Here is a 19,060-nt window from a genome sequence, read left to right on the forward strand (position 1 = left end):
AAAAACACTGTGCCTTAAATCCCTGCTGCTTCCTTGAGAAATGCTAACACTCGATATACAGATACATACAAGATGCTCACCCTAACCCCTGCTAAATAATCTCATCATTGCTCCTATTAAAAAAATGTATAGTAGCAGCTTACACTGTGTATAACAAAACTGGTGGGGAAAAAAAAAAAAAAAACAAAACCAAAAACCAAACCAGAGTTCCATCTACAATCAAGTCAGGAATTCCAGGAAAATGCAGTGCACCTGGACAAAAAAGAAAGACATACTATTAAACCATCTTACCACCCCTGAACACTCAATACAAAATTACTGACCTGAAAAAAAAAAGAAAAAGAAAAACAAAACAGAACACAGGTTTGCTGAACCTTAACTGGTCCTGAAGGTCTTACCTTAAACTTATTAGTTCTGCTTCTCTAAATGTGAAAACACACCTGCCCAAACAGCTGAGCTGGCTCCAAAACTACACTTGACTGCAGGACCAGCAAAGCACCTACACCAGAGACACCGAGGAGCAGAACGAGCTCCTTCAGCACAGGCTGTGGCTCATACACCCTGGGCCCTGCCTGCCGCCCTTCCCACAATCCCCCAGGAAAGGGGTGGGGCCAACCACCAGAAGGCATAAGATAAGGATACTGCGGTGGCTTTTATCAGCCTTATCTTATCTGATCCTTATCTGATCAGCCTTAAGTTTACAGCATGTGAGGGATCAAACAGAGAAAGTGAAACTTACAGGAGAGGATATCTGCTCTTTTACTGTGACTACAGCAATTGTTTCAGCAAAGTAACCAGCTAGGTAATTTGACTTAATTGTTCTGGGGCGTAAATAGAAGGAGATAGATGTCATACTAAGCTCTGTAAGAAAGTAGTTTGTTAAATGTAATAATGATATTATCATCAAAAAATATGTGTTTTAGTTTCCTTTAAAACAAAACACAAAGCTATGGGGTCGTACTTTATTTTTAGCAAGACCATGCATACTACCTACTTTCTGCCAGAATTATGTTCTGGATGGGACTGTATGACAAAGCAGAACTAGATCCCATGAGAAAAACCTTCCCAAAAATATCTCTAGTTGTAATGTAAACTATTTACTGTAAAGTGCTGACAATTTAGCGCCCTACATGATCTCTCCTTGACTGATATTGTTAACAGAACTAGATGAGTCCAAAAGGACAGAAAGCACCAAAAAACGTGGAAATTCAAGAAATGTATCAGAAACTGTATGAAGCAGTCTAATTAACACCTAAGTAGCTAGAACAAAAAGAAATTGCAGAAGACAACAAAAAATACCAGGGGTGGTATGTCTGTAAATATAGATGAAGGCTTTCTAAGGGGAGATCTGAGCCGACGATAGGCATCTTTACAGTATCAGATACAATATAGAAACATACTATAAGACAGGCACCAAACAGGTGGCTCTGGAGCACACAGATGGCTTCAGAAAAGGTTCTATCAGAACAAGAGGCATCATCCAAGGTATTAGAAGAGTCCTGAATGGGCCAGAGAGACCAAAGAAGGTGCAGGGATGCATCTCTGAGCTCAGAAGGGAATTGAGCAAAGTACAGATATCCTCAGGGACCCAGGGAACTGACTGGAGGCATACCAAAGGGATGAGAGTATGGAAAGACCAATCAGGGTAACAGATGAGGACTCAGGAAGGGTTCTGCAGGGAAAAGAGGGGTCCAGAGTGCCTTCCAGAGCTAAAATTGGGGTCCAGGATGTAGGAGATGTGAGAGATGAGTGGGAGACCTTCGCTACCCAGAGGCTTCACTCTCTGCCCCTTGTTTCCCCACGGTGTGTGCTGCCTGACCCTCGCCCACCACCCAGGAGTAAGCAGCGGGCGCCTTGATTCTTCTCTCCCCTGAGGCTTCCCAGAGGCACAGTGGCTCACATGTGCAGCCAACAGAAGCACCAACCTCCCAGCACTGTGAGCTGGTGGTGCGTGCTGTCAGGGATGGCTGGGAGTGATCCCACCTCACCATAGGAACTGTCTGTTCCTCGCTGGAGGCAGCTGTCTGTGGAACCCCCTTCTATTCACTCCTTGGTCAGCTCCAGCAGGAGGCATGCCCAGGCAGCCCCCAACCCTTGGCACAGCAGGGCCAGTCCTATCCTCAGCCTCACTGGCTGCACCTGAGGCTGCCCTAGCCCATCTGCACCTGCAGCCTTTTTAAACTCTTGGCCTAGCCCCATCCTCACCTCACTGGTCCCTCCTGGGCTGCCCCAGCCCACAGCTGGAGCCCGTCAGGAGCCGGGGCCATTGCCAAAGCCCCACAGCACATCACCCCCTCCCCTGCACCTGTCCCCAGCCATGAGCTCTGCACTCAGGGGATGCAGACACATCCAGGGGCACAGAGGAGGCAAGTTTATTCATTAATGTACATAGAAATCCCAGCAGTGAGCTGGCTACAAGGCTCAGTGCCCAAATGCAGCAGGACAGAGGGAGAAAAGGCAAGAGAAAAGCAGGAGGAAGGACAGAGGGACATAGAGAAGAGGTGTGGGACAGGAAGCCAGAAAACAGGACGCTGCGAACAAGAGAGGGGCGTGGAGCTGGCCATCCATGTAGAGAGAGGAGAGCAGAGAAACTGCACAAAAAGACAGGGACAGAGAGATGGAGGAATAAATAGGAGTGACAGAGAGTGGAAGAGAGAGGCCAAAAAGACTAGTAGGACAAGAAAATGGAGACAAGACAAGGGACAGGTAAAAATTCTACAGTGATGGGGGAAAGAAACATCAACAAGAAATAAAACATAGAAATAGGGGCTGGACAGAGGTAGACATTGAAAGAAAATTTTGAAAAGCAACAGCATACAAGAAACACAGGGAAAAACTAGCAAATAGGGATGGGAAGATGTAAAAAGAAAAGTGAAAAAAGTGAATGGGTGCAGGACAGAGAGGGAAGAATTGGGAATTATAGGCAGGGAGATGGCTAGAGGGAGATGTGGACAGAAAATTTTGTAAGCAACGGGATAAAAGAATCATACACCAGAATTAAAACATAGGTACACAGCACTGCATAGAGCGAGACCTAGGAAGACAATTTGAAAAGTGACATAGTACAAGAAACACAGGCAAGAAATTAAGATTAGGTTTGGGAGACAAAAGGAAAGGTAGTGAGAAACTTTAAAAAGTGACTGGGTTCAAGAAATATATTCAAGAATTAAAGAGAAAGGGATGGAGAGGTGGCAAGAAAGTTTAAAAAGCGGTGTGGTACAAGAAACATAGTCAAGAATTAAAAAATAGGGACAGGGAGCCTGATAGAAATAATCCGTGGTGGGTTGACCTTGGCTGCCACCGGGTGCCCAGCACGCTGCTCTATCACTCTCCCTCCTCAGCAAGAGAGGGAGTAAAAATACAGCAAAACAGCTTATAGATCAAGATAAGGACAAGGAGATCACTCACTGATTACTGTCACAGGCAAACCAGACTCAACTTGAGGACATTAATTTAACTTCTTGTCAATCAAATAATGAGAAATAAGAACAAATCTAAAAAACACCTTCCTGCCACCCCCCTCTCTTTTCCTGGGCTGATCTTTGCTCTTGACCCTGGATGACTATGGGGCTATTGAGATTGACATTCCGAGGACTGACGGGCACTTCCGGTGTGCTGGAGGACCGCGGGACAATAGAAATCGATATCCGGAGGACTGATGGGCACTTCCGGTGTCCCGGCGGGACCATAGAGGTCGCCCTCCGGAGGACTGACAGGAACTTCCGGTTTCCTGGAGGACCGCGGGCCCATAGAGATCGACTTCCGGAGAACTGACAGGTACTTCCGGTTTCCTGGAGGATCGTGGGACCGTAGAGAACGATTTCCGGAAGACTAATGGGCACTTCTGTGCAGCTCCGGAGCGTGGTCAGAGGTGGTAGCAGAGCGCTGATGGCGGCTCTCATTACGGTAATGAGCAGTCACCAGTCTCAGCCCGGTTTATTTCATGCAGACCCTGAATCAGGGGGTTGGGGTATTTGGAGGCTGTGGCCGGTGGCTCCCATTCTGTGCGCATGGCCCCAAGGAGGACATCCCCATTTGGGGGAATCAGCCCCAAACTGGGATGGGAAAAGGGGTAAAGGGGGAAGGGGCAGCTTTTGAAAGTGCTTTTACATCTTCAGTAGAGATTAGAGGGGGGGCAAGATTTAAAATCCTTTCTATAAATAGGCTTTTTTTGCATCTTAGAAACCTTATATAGCATAGACATTTACACTTATGTATCTATTGACATATATATGTATTTAAGGAATATACATTATCTGTTTACAATTTTATAGAATACCTGTTTTGACTTTGATCTATTCAGACTTATATATTGTAACAGTTATTATGTAAAACATCTATTTAGACTGGCTGTCTGTTTAGACGTATATTTTGACACTTTAATATCTTTAATATTCTAAAATCCTTTATGTAATATAGAATCATAGAATGGTTACAGATAAATGATTTTTATTTGGAACTCCTTTTATATACATAAATGAATAGTTTTTCAATATATATAAAAATGAGAGATTTTTCTCTGTTTCAGTGCCTCACACCCATATTTACAGGTTTCAATGAGTTTTCATTTTTTGGGCTTTGACCTGCCTCTTTTGGGGGTGACCCCCCATCCCCCACTCACCTGCTCCTCTGCTGCATCATTTTCCCCCTGGTGACCTTGGGGTGCCCCAAATGACATCATCATCCACAGACACACACCCCCTTTTTATTCACCCCGCAAAAAGGCACAAAGCGACCAGACCTAGAGCTGGTCCCTTCCCCTCAGGGTGCTCAACCACCAGCAGGCAAACCTGGGCAGGGGGATCTCCTGAGCATCACCAGACACATACAAGGGGACACCTGAAAAATCAAAAATCCCTGATTATATTTCAGCATATTAAAAATACAGCACAGAAGATAGTAGAGGAATTCCCTCAGACTGAGGAATAATACAGGAGCTGAGCTACAGGAGGATTCTAGGGAAACAGCTCAGCTCGAAATACAGTGTATCCTTTAAAAGCCAGAGTGATTTGAACTCTTAAAATCAGTATTAAGAGTATTAAGACTAATAGATGCGATTTTGAACACATTCTTAGCATAACAGTAAATTCTGTCGTGGGTGATGCAAACCACCTCCTCCCTTCCTCACGGCACTGCTGCAGGGAGATCACCCTGCCAGGCTGCGGCACAAGGCTGTGCCATAACCAGTATCGATGCTACAGACCCACCCCAACAGCTACAGCCCTTGCGCTACTGCTGCTGCCCACCTTGCTTGGTCAATACAGCTGAAGGGAAGGGTAAAACTCTGAAGAGTACAATGAACAATAAAGAACAAAGCTCAGTCATTCACTTTATGCCGAAAAGGTGGCTATGCTTATCCCTCTCTCTCTCTCTCTCTCCAATAAAAACACTTATACCATAGAAGTATTTGAATTTCCTTTGGCATTAATTGAACTTGCACAGCTGCCAATTGATAGCATTAAACTATCCATCTCCAAAATACACAGCTATAATTTGACTAGGGTTTTTTTTGTTGCACAATTAGGAAGGACATCTGGCCAGCTGCCCTGGCCAAGAACTGCCAGGGAAACACAACACTGCAAGCGTGACAGAAATAAAGTACTTCAGAGCACTCCGTCAAAATATTGCAGAAAAAAACCCTGTAACGTTCAGTTGCCTCTTTTAAAACATTTACAACAAATAGTTAACTTCTTAAGTACACCTAATAAATTGTATGCTACAGCTATTTGGCAGTTGCAGTTTAAACAATGCAAGTCAGGTTGTAAATTATACAATTTTAACTATTTTTTAAAGTTTCATTTAGCATAGAAAAATCGGTGAGATAAGAGATCTCTCATACGGTTTTACTTTGGGGTTGGGGAAATCAAAACCCCGGTGCTGCAATCCATAAGGCTACCAAAAATGACTGGCAGATTAGCTAATGCTTTTGGCTGTGTCAAACATGCAGAGGAATGTCTTTAGGATATCTCACCTGTTACAAGTGAGAACCCAAAGAACAGCGATGCCATCAACTTTTGGAAGATGTGCTGTGCTTGGGCCTTTGGATGGAAATTGACTTTTTTTTTTTTTTTTTTAAAGAGAGTGCAAAGTCTTGCTGTAGATGGCTTCTGCTGTCAAGTGCATCATCTCTGAAGATCAGCTCTGATGGGAAGTTCACCAAATGCAACTACTTCGAATGAGAAACATTTCCACTTTGGAAAATCTCTTTCCAACTGAAGTAAAAATTACACATTGTAGGTTACAGAAGAAGGACATTATGGAAGCAATAACTCACAAAAACCACATCAGGACAGTTACAAGGCTGCTAATGCTTCTTGGGAAAGCCTGGAAAACACACAGAAGCCACACCGATTTGTCCTGTTTTGTCCATGTCTCTTCTTGACCTTGATTGCTTTTAGTACAGATGCTAGTATCTCAGTAAGGTTTTCGAGTACTACTACAAGATATTTTAAAAACTTGGTGACATAAAGCATAAAGCTTTTATCATGAAAAGAAAATCTGCTTCTTCTGAACATCTGAACTCTTATGAACAGTTTCTTCTGTCTTTTAGTACAACGTTATTTTCACAGTATCATTTAACAGATAGTGTGCAAAAAGAGAAGATTATGCTTTCAGGAAGAGAAAATAGATGGTGTCATGCCCCACTCTGAAGAGGGGAGGGAGGGGAGTCACTCAGATTCACAAATCCCCAGTGGTGTGGACTAAGGTGAGATAACTCTCAAGATCCATATATGTTTATTAGATTCCCACAGTAATTAATATATGTCTTAACTAGGTCCATGATAATTGGTTAGGTATATCAGAAATTATGGCAAACGGTAAGGTATGCCTTGCATTACTTAACAACTCTAAGAGAAAAGAGAAAACAGAGGGAGAGAGAGGGGGAGAGAGAGAGATGAAGAGATCACCAGTCCTGGTTCTAGCATTGGTCCAGCCAAGGGGGCGCCTCTGGTTTGTAGGAACGCTCCTCCGCTCATACCACCCCCAGTGGCACTTATCTTCCCCCTTTATGTTTGCTGTATCAGTACAACCCACCCTACTGCCACGGTGGCAGTTTCATCTCAAGTTTCCCCCCGCCCCACCCCAGATGACATGTAGTATGATTTGGGTGGAGAGACGAGTGCTATAGTCATATATGTTTAGCATGATCTCTATAATCTTCATTAGCATATGCAGGGGTGTCAACTTTAATATGCATTTTGTGGATAATGAGACAAAGGTCATTCATCAGACACAATGGCCTCGAAAACAGAGAACTAACAAGCTTCCCAAGTTGTGCCGAAGCAGAACCTGTCTCCGCAGAGCTTCCTCCTCCAGCTGCATCCCATGCTATTCAGGCGAGTTTCCTCCAGCATGAGTCATACAAGAGATAAGCAAGTGTTAGCGTTATCAGTTCATTGAGCACAAGGCCTGCATTATCCAGACTCCACATTATCCACCCGGTGGCAACAGTTTCATTTAAGGGTACTTGTGAGTGTTTGAGACATTTCTCAGAAAGGCTCGGATGGCCTCCACCCCCTTCCCTTATCGCTACCAAGTTTAGTCTCTCACCATCATTCCTCAGGCCACCTCATGCCAACCTCCCACTCAACTGTTGTCCCATCAGGGAGGTTAGAAACAGATGACAAAGAATGGTTGGGGTTAAATAGTCATTTCAGAGACCAGACCCATTCATATCTAGTATGGTCAACAAGATCAGTTTCCCCTGGTTTGTCAGGGATGTGTAGACATTAATCTGCATCCCAATGCACATTATACTAGTGTTCAAAGTAACCACCTTCAGAGGGAGAATCCCACCATGGTACTATGGTGCAAGAAACGGGAACAGAGATGGCATTCTTTAGTTCCATACTAGAACCATTGGTTAAGGATCAATAACAAGTTCGGTTCCATAAATTTTCCCAAGTAGAACTGCTCGGGAGTTGATACAAAGCCCTTGGGTGTTAAAAAGCCCATGTCCTGTTACTTTTCCATGGTTGGCCTTCTTTCTGGTCAAGAAAAGGGGACTCAATTTTTCCCCATGTGGCATTTCCCTCTGTGTGGTTAAGACTTGTTTAACTCATTTTTAACTCATTTTTGTAAGGTTTAGACTAATCATTGTAAATTTGAACCCTTCTGATGCGGAACCGGGGAGGGTGATAGATATTCCCTGGTCTGTATGGTTCCAAATATACATAAACCCTTGTATCAATTCCCATGCCAAGTTGGGTTGGTTATTCAAATTTCCACTTGACTGAGACAAGATTATACATGCACAAAGTAAGAATGCAAATTTCTCCCACACCATCTTTTCTTAGTAAAGAACCAAAACAGGCTAATAAAATCATACAAGCAATGCAAGGAGTAACCCACTCAACAATCGAAAACGTAAGTCCCACAGATAGAGGTCGTCCTGACCTAACAAGTTAGCTTATGTTGGTATTATTAATTATAGTCTTAGTTAACTAACAATGATGTTGGTATTATTAATGATAGTTTTAGTTAATAATGCAACTAATAATGAACAGGACATTGTGTTGTTTTGTTTTAATTAACTGGTAATGAACAGAATGCTGTGTTGTTTGAACTTCCTGTCCTCTGGACCTTAACATCTGGGATTGATTGTGTATAGGATGAGTTATGTTACAACCTAGTAAGATAAAGATTCAGCTGGCCAACGTGGCAACAGAACTTACTTTTAAGGTATCCTGAAATGAACTACCTTCATTATAATACTAAAAAACACACCCACAGGTCAAGACGACCCTTGCCCAGGTGAAGACCAGCAGCCAAGCGCGGGAAGACTACAGCTCCCGGCATGCCGCGGGAACAAATATGGCCGCCCGGACGCCGCGTGCTCAGGAGTACACGCCGGGCGGCTCCCTTCCCCCGCCGAGTCCCCGGCGCAGCCCCGGGCTCCCCAGCGCCGCTGCAGCCGGAGCCCGGCGACGCTCCATTCCGCTCCTCCCGGGGCTCATACCGGCCCCTCCACGGCCACCCGGGGCAGGGCAGCACCAGCCCCTCCCCTGGCAGCCACCCCTCCGCAGGGAGGGGCCGTCGCGACCAGCCTCATTGCCGGCACCTGGTCCTCCCCCGGCCCACAGCTGGAGCACAGCAAGAACAGGGGGCATCGCCCGATCCCCACAACTCGTCACCTGCTGGCCACGCTTCTTTTGATGCAGCCCAGGTCCTGGACACTGGCCATTCACAACTGCAGGAGGAAGGAGCTCTCCCCCACCCCTCTTTGGTATGTGATTCCCCTCCAAGGAAACAAGCAAGAGCTACAGCTAGCAGCATCTGAGCTGCTGGCAACAAGAATCAGAGGAGCACAAGTTTATTATATCTAGATTAGACATGACCTTCTGAAACATTCAAGTATGACCTATGATACACTTCATTTCACTTCTTTAATTATGCTTGACTGAACATTTCCAATGGCTTTTGACTCGGTGACCTCACTGTACCCCCAAGTCAGCATTGTGCAAAGTCATGTCCCTTTTGAACACAGCACTGTTCCTTATTTCGCCTCTAAGGACTACTGCTATCACCACTGAGCTACTTTTGAGATACTTTATTTACAGCAACACAAAGAGCAGTACAAAAAAAACCCCACACATGAGGCATGCAACCCCTTGTCATAACTGTCCCTCCTAAGCCCACTTTCACAAATCCATTCTGGATACAAAACCCTTGAGTAAACATTTTGCTGCTCTTGGACCGACAAGTGAATAGCTGTCTCACCACAGTGTAGCAGCATGCTTCAGTCCTGTTTGGTCCCAGTCAGTGGCTAGCCAGGATATTGCTGAGGCTCAACGAGACAGGCTCTGGGTTCAGGTGTGTCCCAAAGGAGAAGCAGTTCCCACCACCACCAATAAGCAACAACTCCTTCTCATTTGGCAGAAAAACACTACTATGATTATGTAGCATTAACGGCCACTTCAGATGCTCCTAAAAAAGGAAAGGTGATTTTGAACATGTGGGACTTCAACAGACGTGTACCTCATACAATGCTGTAGAGATATTTCATACGGTACCTTCATTAGAAAATTAAGAACAGCCACGCTGGGTCCCATCTAGGACCATTTAGTCCACTAAACCACCCACAAATGTGGGCAAAACAGATAGCTAGAGAACACAGGAGCAAGGAAACTATTCCTCTAGTATACTCCACCCATCCAACAACTTGCAGTTCTGTTGATTTTTAATGAGAGAGAATGTCTTTGTACTCCCTGAGCCTTCATGTTCTTCCTTCCAAGAATATAGCCAGTCACTATTTGAATCCATGTAAACCTTTGGCATTCATGTCCCGTTGCAAGGAGTTCTAGAGCTTAGCTAACTTTCATATGAAGCACTCTTTCAAAGCATATTGCCTGCCAGCTTCTTTTGATGTCTCCTAGTCCTGATATCAGAAGAAGCAATAAACAGTCATGCCCTCCACTACAAAGGAGACAGCTGTCCTAGTATATAGTTATACATCTGAGGTCCAAGAAACATCTGATTTATAACCTGTATATTTGACAATCTGAGGAGAAGCTCTTTCATGATGACCTCCAATATTCAAAAGCTCAGGAAAATGAACCTTGGAGACACACTTGTTGCAGATAACAGACTGTAGCAGTAACAAAAATGCTGTGTTGACAATTCAGTTACTGTTGGGGCCACTGGAATCTGAAGAGGACAGGTTGTAGAGGCTTCCCTTGTAAAATGCTCAAGACAAAAGGCAACTTTTATGAGGGTACCCTCGTCTATATTCTTGGAGAAAGGTTAATGGATAGCGACTGAGAGAGAGATATTTGCCCATGGGAACCATTCCATGGCTTTTTCAAGCACAGAGAAAGCTGCCAGCCAATGTTTTTGGTGCTATCCCCTTCTAACGCATGTATCAAAGCAGTAATACGAATAGTATCCAGTACTACACAGAAAATTACTGACAATTCCAGTCTTTCAGCATTTGGGACCAATCCACACACACTGTACAGTACTATCAATACTTTAGCACAGTTGTAGTATGTTCAAAAGCTTACAAACTTTTGCCTAAGTCAAAGCAAACAGCTCATAAACAAAGGCAGCTACCAATCCATCTGCATCCACTTATTCAATGTAAAAAAAAGGAAGTTCTATTCTTTTACATACCACTTTATTATCACTGTGCTCACCCTCACTGCTATCCAACAAGAGTAGCCTATTTTATGTAAAGGGTACTATGCCACTTCCAACTTCTGCTATATAGAGTAAGAAAAAAACTAAACTACATTTAAGCATGCTTCATGCTTTATGCCCTCAGGAAAATGCTGCAAGGTCAGCCAGATGCACACATACTGCCTATTCTGAAAAATAGACTAGTCATGAATTCCAGTTTCACCAAAGACAGGATACGTATGTACAGCTATCTAAAAAAATTTGTTTCTTTATGTAAAAGATAAAGAAAAACTTGTCAAGCAACAGAAACTTTCTCATAGAAACAGAGTTGTTTGGGTTGGAAGGGACCTTTAAACATCAGCTAGTCCAACCAGGAGGTGTCCCTGCCCATGGCAGGGGGGTTGGAACTCGATGATCTTCAAGGTGCTTTCCAACCTAAACCATTCTATAATTCTATGATTTCCATACTGTTTTCTTCTTGCACTTCAGGCAGCAGCTATAGCACACAGCAATTTCCACCATGAAGTTTTTAATGAATTTATATCACAGACCTCCATAAAGACTAACTGAGGCTCTGTTTTGATCTGTTCTCTTCTTCCATAGACATCCTGAAATTACTATCCTTGTGCCCATCTCAATTCTGCTCCCCCTGTCTAGAATAGAGCAGCTCTGTGCCCTCCAGTGTTCTTCACACTCAGACTCTCCCCCTCTTAACACTACTATGTTCTCTGGGCTGGTAAAAGCACTTTGAAATTAGATTCTACCTCAAACAGGGAATGTTTATTCCACTCACAAATTTGCCTACTTTGCATTCCCTACTCCCTTTCAGGAATAGCCCTAAAGTTACCACGTTCCTTCACACAACACACTTTACCCTGAAAGAAAAATTTCAGTGCTTACCACATTAATTGTATAGTCCAAGCAGAGACCAGTTATTAAGTCAATGACAGTGACGCCTGGCACAGAGGATGAGTGAAACCACACTCCACCAACAAGCAGAAGTTTTCCGTCATGTACATGTGCAGTGTGCGAATACCTGTGAGTTCAAAATGAGATTGAATTCCATTAGTAAAAGAGGTAGGTAGAGACAGGCCAAAGATTCACTGCTGGATGCCTTCTGCTTACCTTGGGATGAGAGGAGGGTGTGTCTCTACTGTCTGCCACTGAAAGCCATGTTCAAGCTCCCTCAGAAAGAAAATTGAACCTAAGGGCTGCTCAGCTGCTCCCAGACCTCCTGCAATTAGTACTCCTCCTTTCCAGCTACAGGCACTGTGAGAGTGACGGCTTTCTGGTACTGGACCCTCAACAGGAATCTAGGAAAACATAAGTCCAAGGCTGAAGTTTTTGCCAAGCAAAGTGTCTTCATGTCCAGGCTCTTACATGATCTCGCCCTGGTGCGTGCCCTGTGGGATGTAACATTCTTTCCTGCTATAGGACAGGAACAGTTGCTGGAGGGCAACAGAGTAAGCATAATAGGGAACAATAAAAAAAAAGCCTAACCTACACATGTTCCTCCAGGGATGGCTAAGTAGAAGAGTTTCCCTTTACACTATCTCCAATATTTCTCTGGCCCTCAGTACATTTAGTATTGTTCACATCTGCATATTTGTTAGAGGTAACTTTATCTACTTCTTGCATGCTGCTTTCTGCTCAAGACAATCACCTGAGAACCACAAGTTTACAAACACTTGGACTAATGCAGTGATCAGCAAAGCAGGTGATCAGTGGCTCAAACCACAGAGCAACATAAAATGCTGAACTGCAGTACTAGTATGTAGAAAGAAAACCTTTAGTACAAGCACTAAAGGAATAAATGTAAGATGAGGGGGTTAACAGAATATCATAGTAAACAAGCTGTGGAGAAAATTTCAGAAGCCATCTGGTCCATCCCTTTCTCCTAAAGCAGATTCAACTATATCTATTAACATCTGGAGAGATGGTTATTTAATAGTTTCTGAAAGTCTGCAGTGACAAGAATTTCTCACCTCTTTAGGAAGTCTGTTTCAGCACTTTACTATCTTCACAATTAACAGCTTTTCTTAGTGGCCAATAGAAGTTGCCCTTTCTATAGATTCCTTGTACTCAAAGTAAAAATGGAGAACAATTTGTTTGTCCTCTCTGCAGCTGTATTTTACGCATTTGGAGATTTAGTTCTATCTTGAATCTTCTCCAGACTCAATAGCTACAAGTCCTTTGAAATCTTCCCCTGTAAGGTCCATGTCTCTCCTGTGCTGAGGCCCCAGAGCTGGACGCAGCATTGAAGGAGGGGTGTCACCAGAGCAGAGGGGCAGACTCGCCTCTCTCGCCCTGCTGGCCACGCTGCTTCTATGGATGCAGCGCAGGATACAGTTGGCTTTCTGGGCTGTGAGCGCACATTGTCAGCTCATGTCCAGCTTTTCACCCACCAATACCCCAAGTCCTTCTCGCCGGGCTGCTTTCAATCCCTTCATGCCCTAGCCTGTATTGATACTGGGGGTTGCCCTGACCCTGCACTTGGCCTTGTTGAACCTCATGAGGTTCACACAGGCCCACTTCTCGAGCCTGTCCAGGTCCCTCTGGATGGCATCCCATCCCTCAGGTGTGTCAACCACACCACACAGCTTGGTGTCATCAAGATGGACCACGATCCTCATCACTGTTTGGTTCCACTTCCAGAACCTTATACCTATTGTACAAGGCACCTGGGAAGGTGAGGTAGTCACAGAGATGTGCTTACTGCACCAGGCAGGAATTTACCACCATTCTTCTCTATCCCTTAAGTCATCACATATTGCTGGGCAGAGAAAGGATAGGGAATCCTCTGTATGTGTCCTGTCTGTCTGACAGGTCTGCCCCAGGAAAGGAAGGATGTGGTTCCAGTAGACAATCTCCTTCTTAGACTCCCTGATACTCCTCAACCTACTCACCTCCTCCTGGAGCTCTGCCACTAAGCTGAGGAGTTCCCTCAGCTGGGCGCACCTCCCACAGGTGCGCTCACCGCTGCCACCCAGTACCGGTGTAGGACTAGGGCACGGTCTGCAGCCTGACACCCGGGTAGCAGCATGTTCCCATCGGAGCTCTGCCTGGGAAGGTCTGTCAGTTGCGGAGATAGCCTTCTGCCCAGTAGATACCATTGCTCCCTGTTTGAGCAGGCAAAGTTACAGAACCCTTCCATGCAAACTGTCACCCCACGCCCTGTTTGCCTGCCCTGGTCACAGCCCTCCCTAGGGGTTTCTTTCATAGGCCTGGGAGGTTTGGTCACGGCTGCTCCTGGCCCTGTCTCTGCGCTCCCCTGAGGTCTCCCTGCTTCAGGAAACTGCCCTGCATACCACGCTACAACATCTGCTGCGGACTGTGCTGGCGCCGGAGCTGCTTGCCTCAGTGACTGAGAACGCTCAGGGTGAAATCTTATTAACATTTATAAATGCCTAATGGGAGAGATGAAAGAAGACAGAGACGGAATGTTCTCAGTAGTATCCAGTGGCAGAGCAAGAGGCAATGGGCACAAATTGAAATGCAAAAAAAAACCCCACTTAAATATAAAAACCTCTCACATTTTATTGTAAGTGTGACCAAGCGCTAGAATAGGTTGCCCAAAGAGGCTGTGGAGTCTCCAGCTTTGGAGATAATCAAAACTCAACTGGACGATATCCTGAGCAACCTGTTCTAGTTAGACCTGCTTTCAGCAAGGGTGCTGGACTAGATGATCTCCAGATGGCCCTTCCAGCCTTAAGTATTCTGTAAACACTGTATTCCACTAAATAGCAAGGTGTTTAGAAGTTAGCTCTAACTCTAATCACGGTGGAGCATGACAGTACTGCCAATGCTATCCACTTCAGTATGGTAATACCACTGTGATTTAGTTGGGCTAAATACTGCAGCATGCACCTATGAAGTGAAGGCAATTTCTATTCCCCAGAGACTTCCTAAGTTCTTACCACAGTGCAGGAAAGTTCTTGAGCATGCAAGAAATACCAGTCCCCTAGCACAGGTTCTATAGCAGAGCGGCCACCATACAGAAACAAGTACTTCTTGCCTATGGAGAAAGAAAGATGGAAAGAGAAGTTAGAATTTGATATGTCACAAAACCAAAACATTGTGTTTGCATAGAAGGGAAGCTGACCAAAGACAGAAATTAATGGAGTCAGGCAGAAGTTTTATACGCTATTTATATTAAGACATTCTACAACCTGACAAACAGAGCCGTTTAGATGTGGTGTTGGGGGATATGGTGTAGGGGAGAACTTTGTAAAGTAGGGTAGATGGTTGGACTCGATGATCCCAAGGGTCTCTTTCAACCTAGACAATTCTATGATTCTATTTCCAGACTTCAGCAATAAATGCAAGAAATTGTTTCACAGATAAAGGAATCAGTCCTGTATCTAGATCTTTTGTAAGACACATGGGAAGCCTGAATATTTTTACTAAGAAGCTGTATTCTTCACATTTGTGGTCATTCAGACGACCCCCATCATCCACTTATATTACGTAGTTTCTGAATGCTCAGGGTCTGAATGGAAATCACACACTACAATCTCAAAACCAAAAGAAAATGTGTTTTTTTAAATACCTAATGGACTTAAGGAATGAAAATTTAGGCAATAGAAAGATTACACCTGTAGAACTCATAAAATTAGAAAATCCTAAGTACATAATATCATAGCAACACAATGACATCTATTCATCCCAAGAAAACAGATAAATCCTCATAAGACATCAAGAATGTACATTTGTTCATACAAAAGGGAGATAATGATAATTTAAGTGTGTAGGAGTTAATCTGGAGAAGCCTCAAAAAGGAGGTACAAAAGGTGCAAAAGTACTTTGGGTAGATGTCCAGGATGAGCGTTAACTGCACTATGCCCTGTCAGCTCACTTCTTCATAAAGGACTGTGCAAATAACACAAGTGTTGGTCACTTACTTCAGCTACAAAGCAAAATCAAGGCAAAAATAAGATGATACAATACAGCCTGACCAAGACAAAGACCAATGTTTAATTTATAAAATTTTATTTACCCATTTAGCATTTGCTTCTTTGACATAAAATTTTGACTGGAAGGCTGAACTGTAAACTACATTATGGTGTTAATTAAACACTGGTCCACAAATTTAAAGTATGCTCCAGACTAGACTAACAACTGCTTAACAATTCCCCTGGTGTTATCCTTCAACAGCTCCCTGCCAGCTAGTGGAGAATGAAACAGCTTAAGGATGGACAGCTTTCACCTCCTGAATTCCACTAAGTCCACCACTGACTTGCTAACAACTGCCAAAGTTTTTGCCCCTTACAGTCAGTATCTTTTACTAGACAAACCTTTGGCGTGCCATTGCAGGGCTTCATTCTAAACCTATTCAGAACAACTGAATATTTGCCAATTGAGTTACATTTGTCAATTGAGACTAACATTTCTTCTGAGGCACTTCTCCTGGATGGAGAGCTAGGAATCCTGCTCCATAATAGTCCAGAATTAAAATATTATCCTTCAGAGATAAAGTTCTGAAACTTCTTTCTGGCGTGATCAAGTATGAGTAAGTTCAGCCATACATGATCTCAAAGACTCAGTCTTCCAGAACACATTACATCCCTAGGTTTCAATTCTACTTACCACTGGGGATTATGTGGTATATGAAATAGGAAATTACCATATTTCAAGTGTCACGAAGAGATGTCAAAGCCTCTTTTAATTTCTTTTCTAGTGGCAGGCTTGAGAAGTAGGCCAGTACGAACCTCATGAATTTCAACAAGGCCAAGTGCAAGGTCCTGCACCTGGGTTGGGGCAATCTGATGATCTTTACTGGATGATCTTTAAGGTCCCTTCCAACACAAACTATTCTATGATTCTACGATTTACATAATGGCAGAACAGTATTCTCCATTCTGTTTTTTTGTTCCTTTACGCTCTTAACGCTAAGAATTCTTAACATTTGCTTTGCTTTTCTTTTAAGCTTCTGTTTATCATTACAAAGTCTCACTCACTAGCACTGCTACGTTACTTGCTAAAAAACATACCTGCACACCCCCAGAGGAGCACAGAGGCAAAACAAGGTGGGGGAACCCAAATAATATCCTGACTCAACTACTTCCAGACCCATCCCAGGAGAGCAATCAAGCCATAAAAGCCTCATTTCCTCAGGCACAAGAGGAGCACAGAGAGACAGTGGCAGGTCTGCAGGCATGAGAACCCCAATTACATGCTTACAGAATCAGACAATTGGTCCTGGCTACTCCCAGGGCTGTCCCCAGAGAACTCTCAGCCCTGTTGTCCAGCTGTGAAACCCATCAAAATGAGTGAACAGGAGCAACTCTGTAGCACCTTTGAGAGGGTACTGCCATGGGGTATGGAACAATTACAAGATGCAGGGGAAGAGCATTTGGGGTAGCACAAGACAGGATGGTCAGGAGAAGAAGAAGAGGCAGGATGGATTTAGGTGATTTGGAAAAGGACAAACACAGGAAGACAGAGGGATGAAAGGATAAAAAGGGCTAGTCACATGTAAACAGGTTGCTGGTCAGTATGCCTGTCTGGCCACATCCTGCACCTTAAACGGGAACAGCTGAAAATTAGTCTTTTCATATGTAGGTAGGTGTGTTTGTGAGAGGCGAACCAACTAAATTGCAGTTTCAAGTATATACTGCAGAACTTTTGAAAGTGCATTATGAGCTTTTTTTGGCACTATACGGTCACAAATATTTTTTGATTCCTGCCCTGCATCTAGAAAACCAACAAGATTGCAGCTCATCTATAATAAAAGTTATTGCCACAAGGTATCTGTTGTACAGGATCTGTAATGAATTGACCACACATTAATGGCATAGATAACTGAAATCCTGCTGAAAAAAAAATTGTTGGATAAACCAATTCAGTTGCTCAGTTCAGGAAGTCAGCTGAGACTGCTCAGTCTTTCCCTTTTGTCAGATTTCGTAAAGCCTCTCATAAGGCTTTTGGACTTGACAAACAAAAAAGGCACAAGAACTGGGTATATACAATAAGAAAAATACATTCAAATGAAGTTTAAGCCTTAACTCTTTAAGCCTGGGGAAAAAAAAAAAAAAAAGAAATCACCACTGGAACAAAATCTTAATGAAATGTAATTGGATTCTCTAAAGTGGTGATGAATCCATCAATATCACATTCTTTCAAAAATGTTCAGCAAAAGGCTGTCATTTCAGACAAAGGAATACAATCACAGAATCACAGAATTTTCAGAGTTGGAAGGGACCTCTAGAGATCATCTAGTCCAACTCCCCTGCTAAAGCAGGATTGCCTAGAGACCATTACTCAGGACTGCTCCAGAGAAGAGGACTCCACAACTGCCCTGGGCAGCCTGTTCCAGTGCTCTGTCACCCGAACCGTAAAGAAGTTTTTCTGTGTATTGGAACGGAGCTTCCTATGTTCCAACTTGTGCCTGTTGCCCCTTGTCCCGTCACTGGGAACCACCGAGAAGAGTCTGGCTCCATCCTCCTTCAACCCACCCTTTAGATATTTGTAATCAATAATAAGGTCTCCCCTCAGCCTTGTCTTCTCCAGGCTAAAGAGTCCCCGCTCTCTCAGCCTTTCCTCATAAGTGAGATGCTCCAATCCCTCCATCATCTTGGTTGCCCTTCACTGGACTCTCTCCAGCAGTTCCCTGTCCCTCTTGAACTGGGGAGCCCAAAACTGGACACAGTATTCCAGTTGTGGCCTCACCAGTGCCAAGTAGAGGGGGAGAATGACCTCCCTCGACCTACTGGTCACACTCTTCCCTATGCAGCCCAGGATTCCAATGCACCATCATTAATTGTATAGCCTACACTACATAAAAAGTAACACTACATCATGACAATTTTCCTTTTAGACCTCACTGTCTGGACAGGACTACCCCATATATTCTGGAATTTTATACCTCCGCATACCTACAGCCATTTCTACTCTTTCCAGGCTTTTTACCTTTGAATATTACTTCGGTTGTACTGTGCCTCCA

The 19,060-nt window shown here is 43.9% G+C and overlaps 1 protein-coding gene across 1 annotated transcript in view; it reads right to left on the reverse strand.

Moving 5' to 3' along the window:
* Window positions 1–9,759: 9,759 nt before the first annotated feature.
* LCMT2 (leucine carboxyl methyltransferase 2) overlaps window positions 9,760–19,060 on the reverse strand; it is a 22,470-nt gene continuing 13,169 nt past the window's right edge. The window contains exons 8-12 of the mRNA XM_009883236.1: window positions 19,027–19,060; window positions 15,036–15,133; window positions 12,244–12,431; window positions 12,019–12,154; window positions 9,760–9,927 (exon numbers count right to left, since the gene is read on the reverse strand). The exon at window positions 19,027–19,060 is cut by the window's right edge and continues 194 nt beyond it. Of these exons, the coding sequence (XP_009881538.1) occupies window positions 9,760–9,927; window positions 12,019–12,154; window positions 12,244–12,431; window positions 15,036–15,133; window positions 19,027–19,060 (624 nt within the window). The remainder of the gene's footprint in view (window positions 9,928–12,018; window positions 12,155–12,243; window positions 12,432–15,035; window positions 15,134–19,026) is intronic.

The sequence above is a fragment of the Charadrius vociferus genome, unplaced genomic scaffold, assembly GCF_000708025.1.
Source record: "Charadrius vociferus isolate BGI_N301 unplaced genomic scaffold, ASM70802v2 scaffold124, whole genome shotgun sequence".
NCBI lineage: Eukaryota > Metazoa > Chordata > Aves > Charadriiformes > Charadriidae > Charadrius > Charadrius vociferus.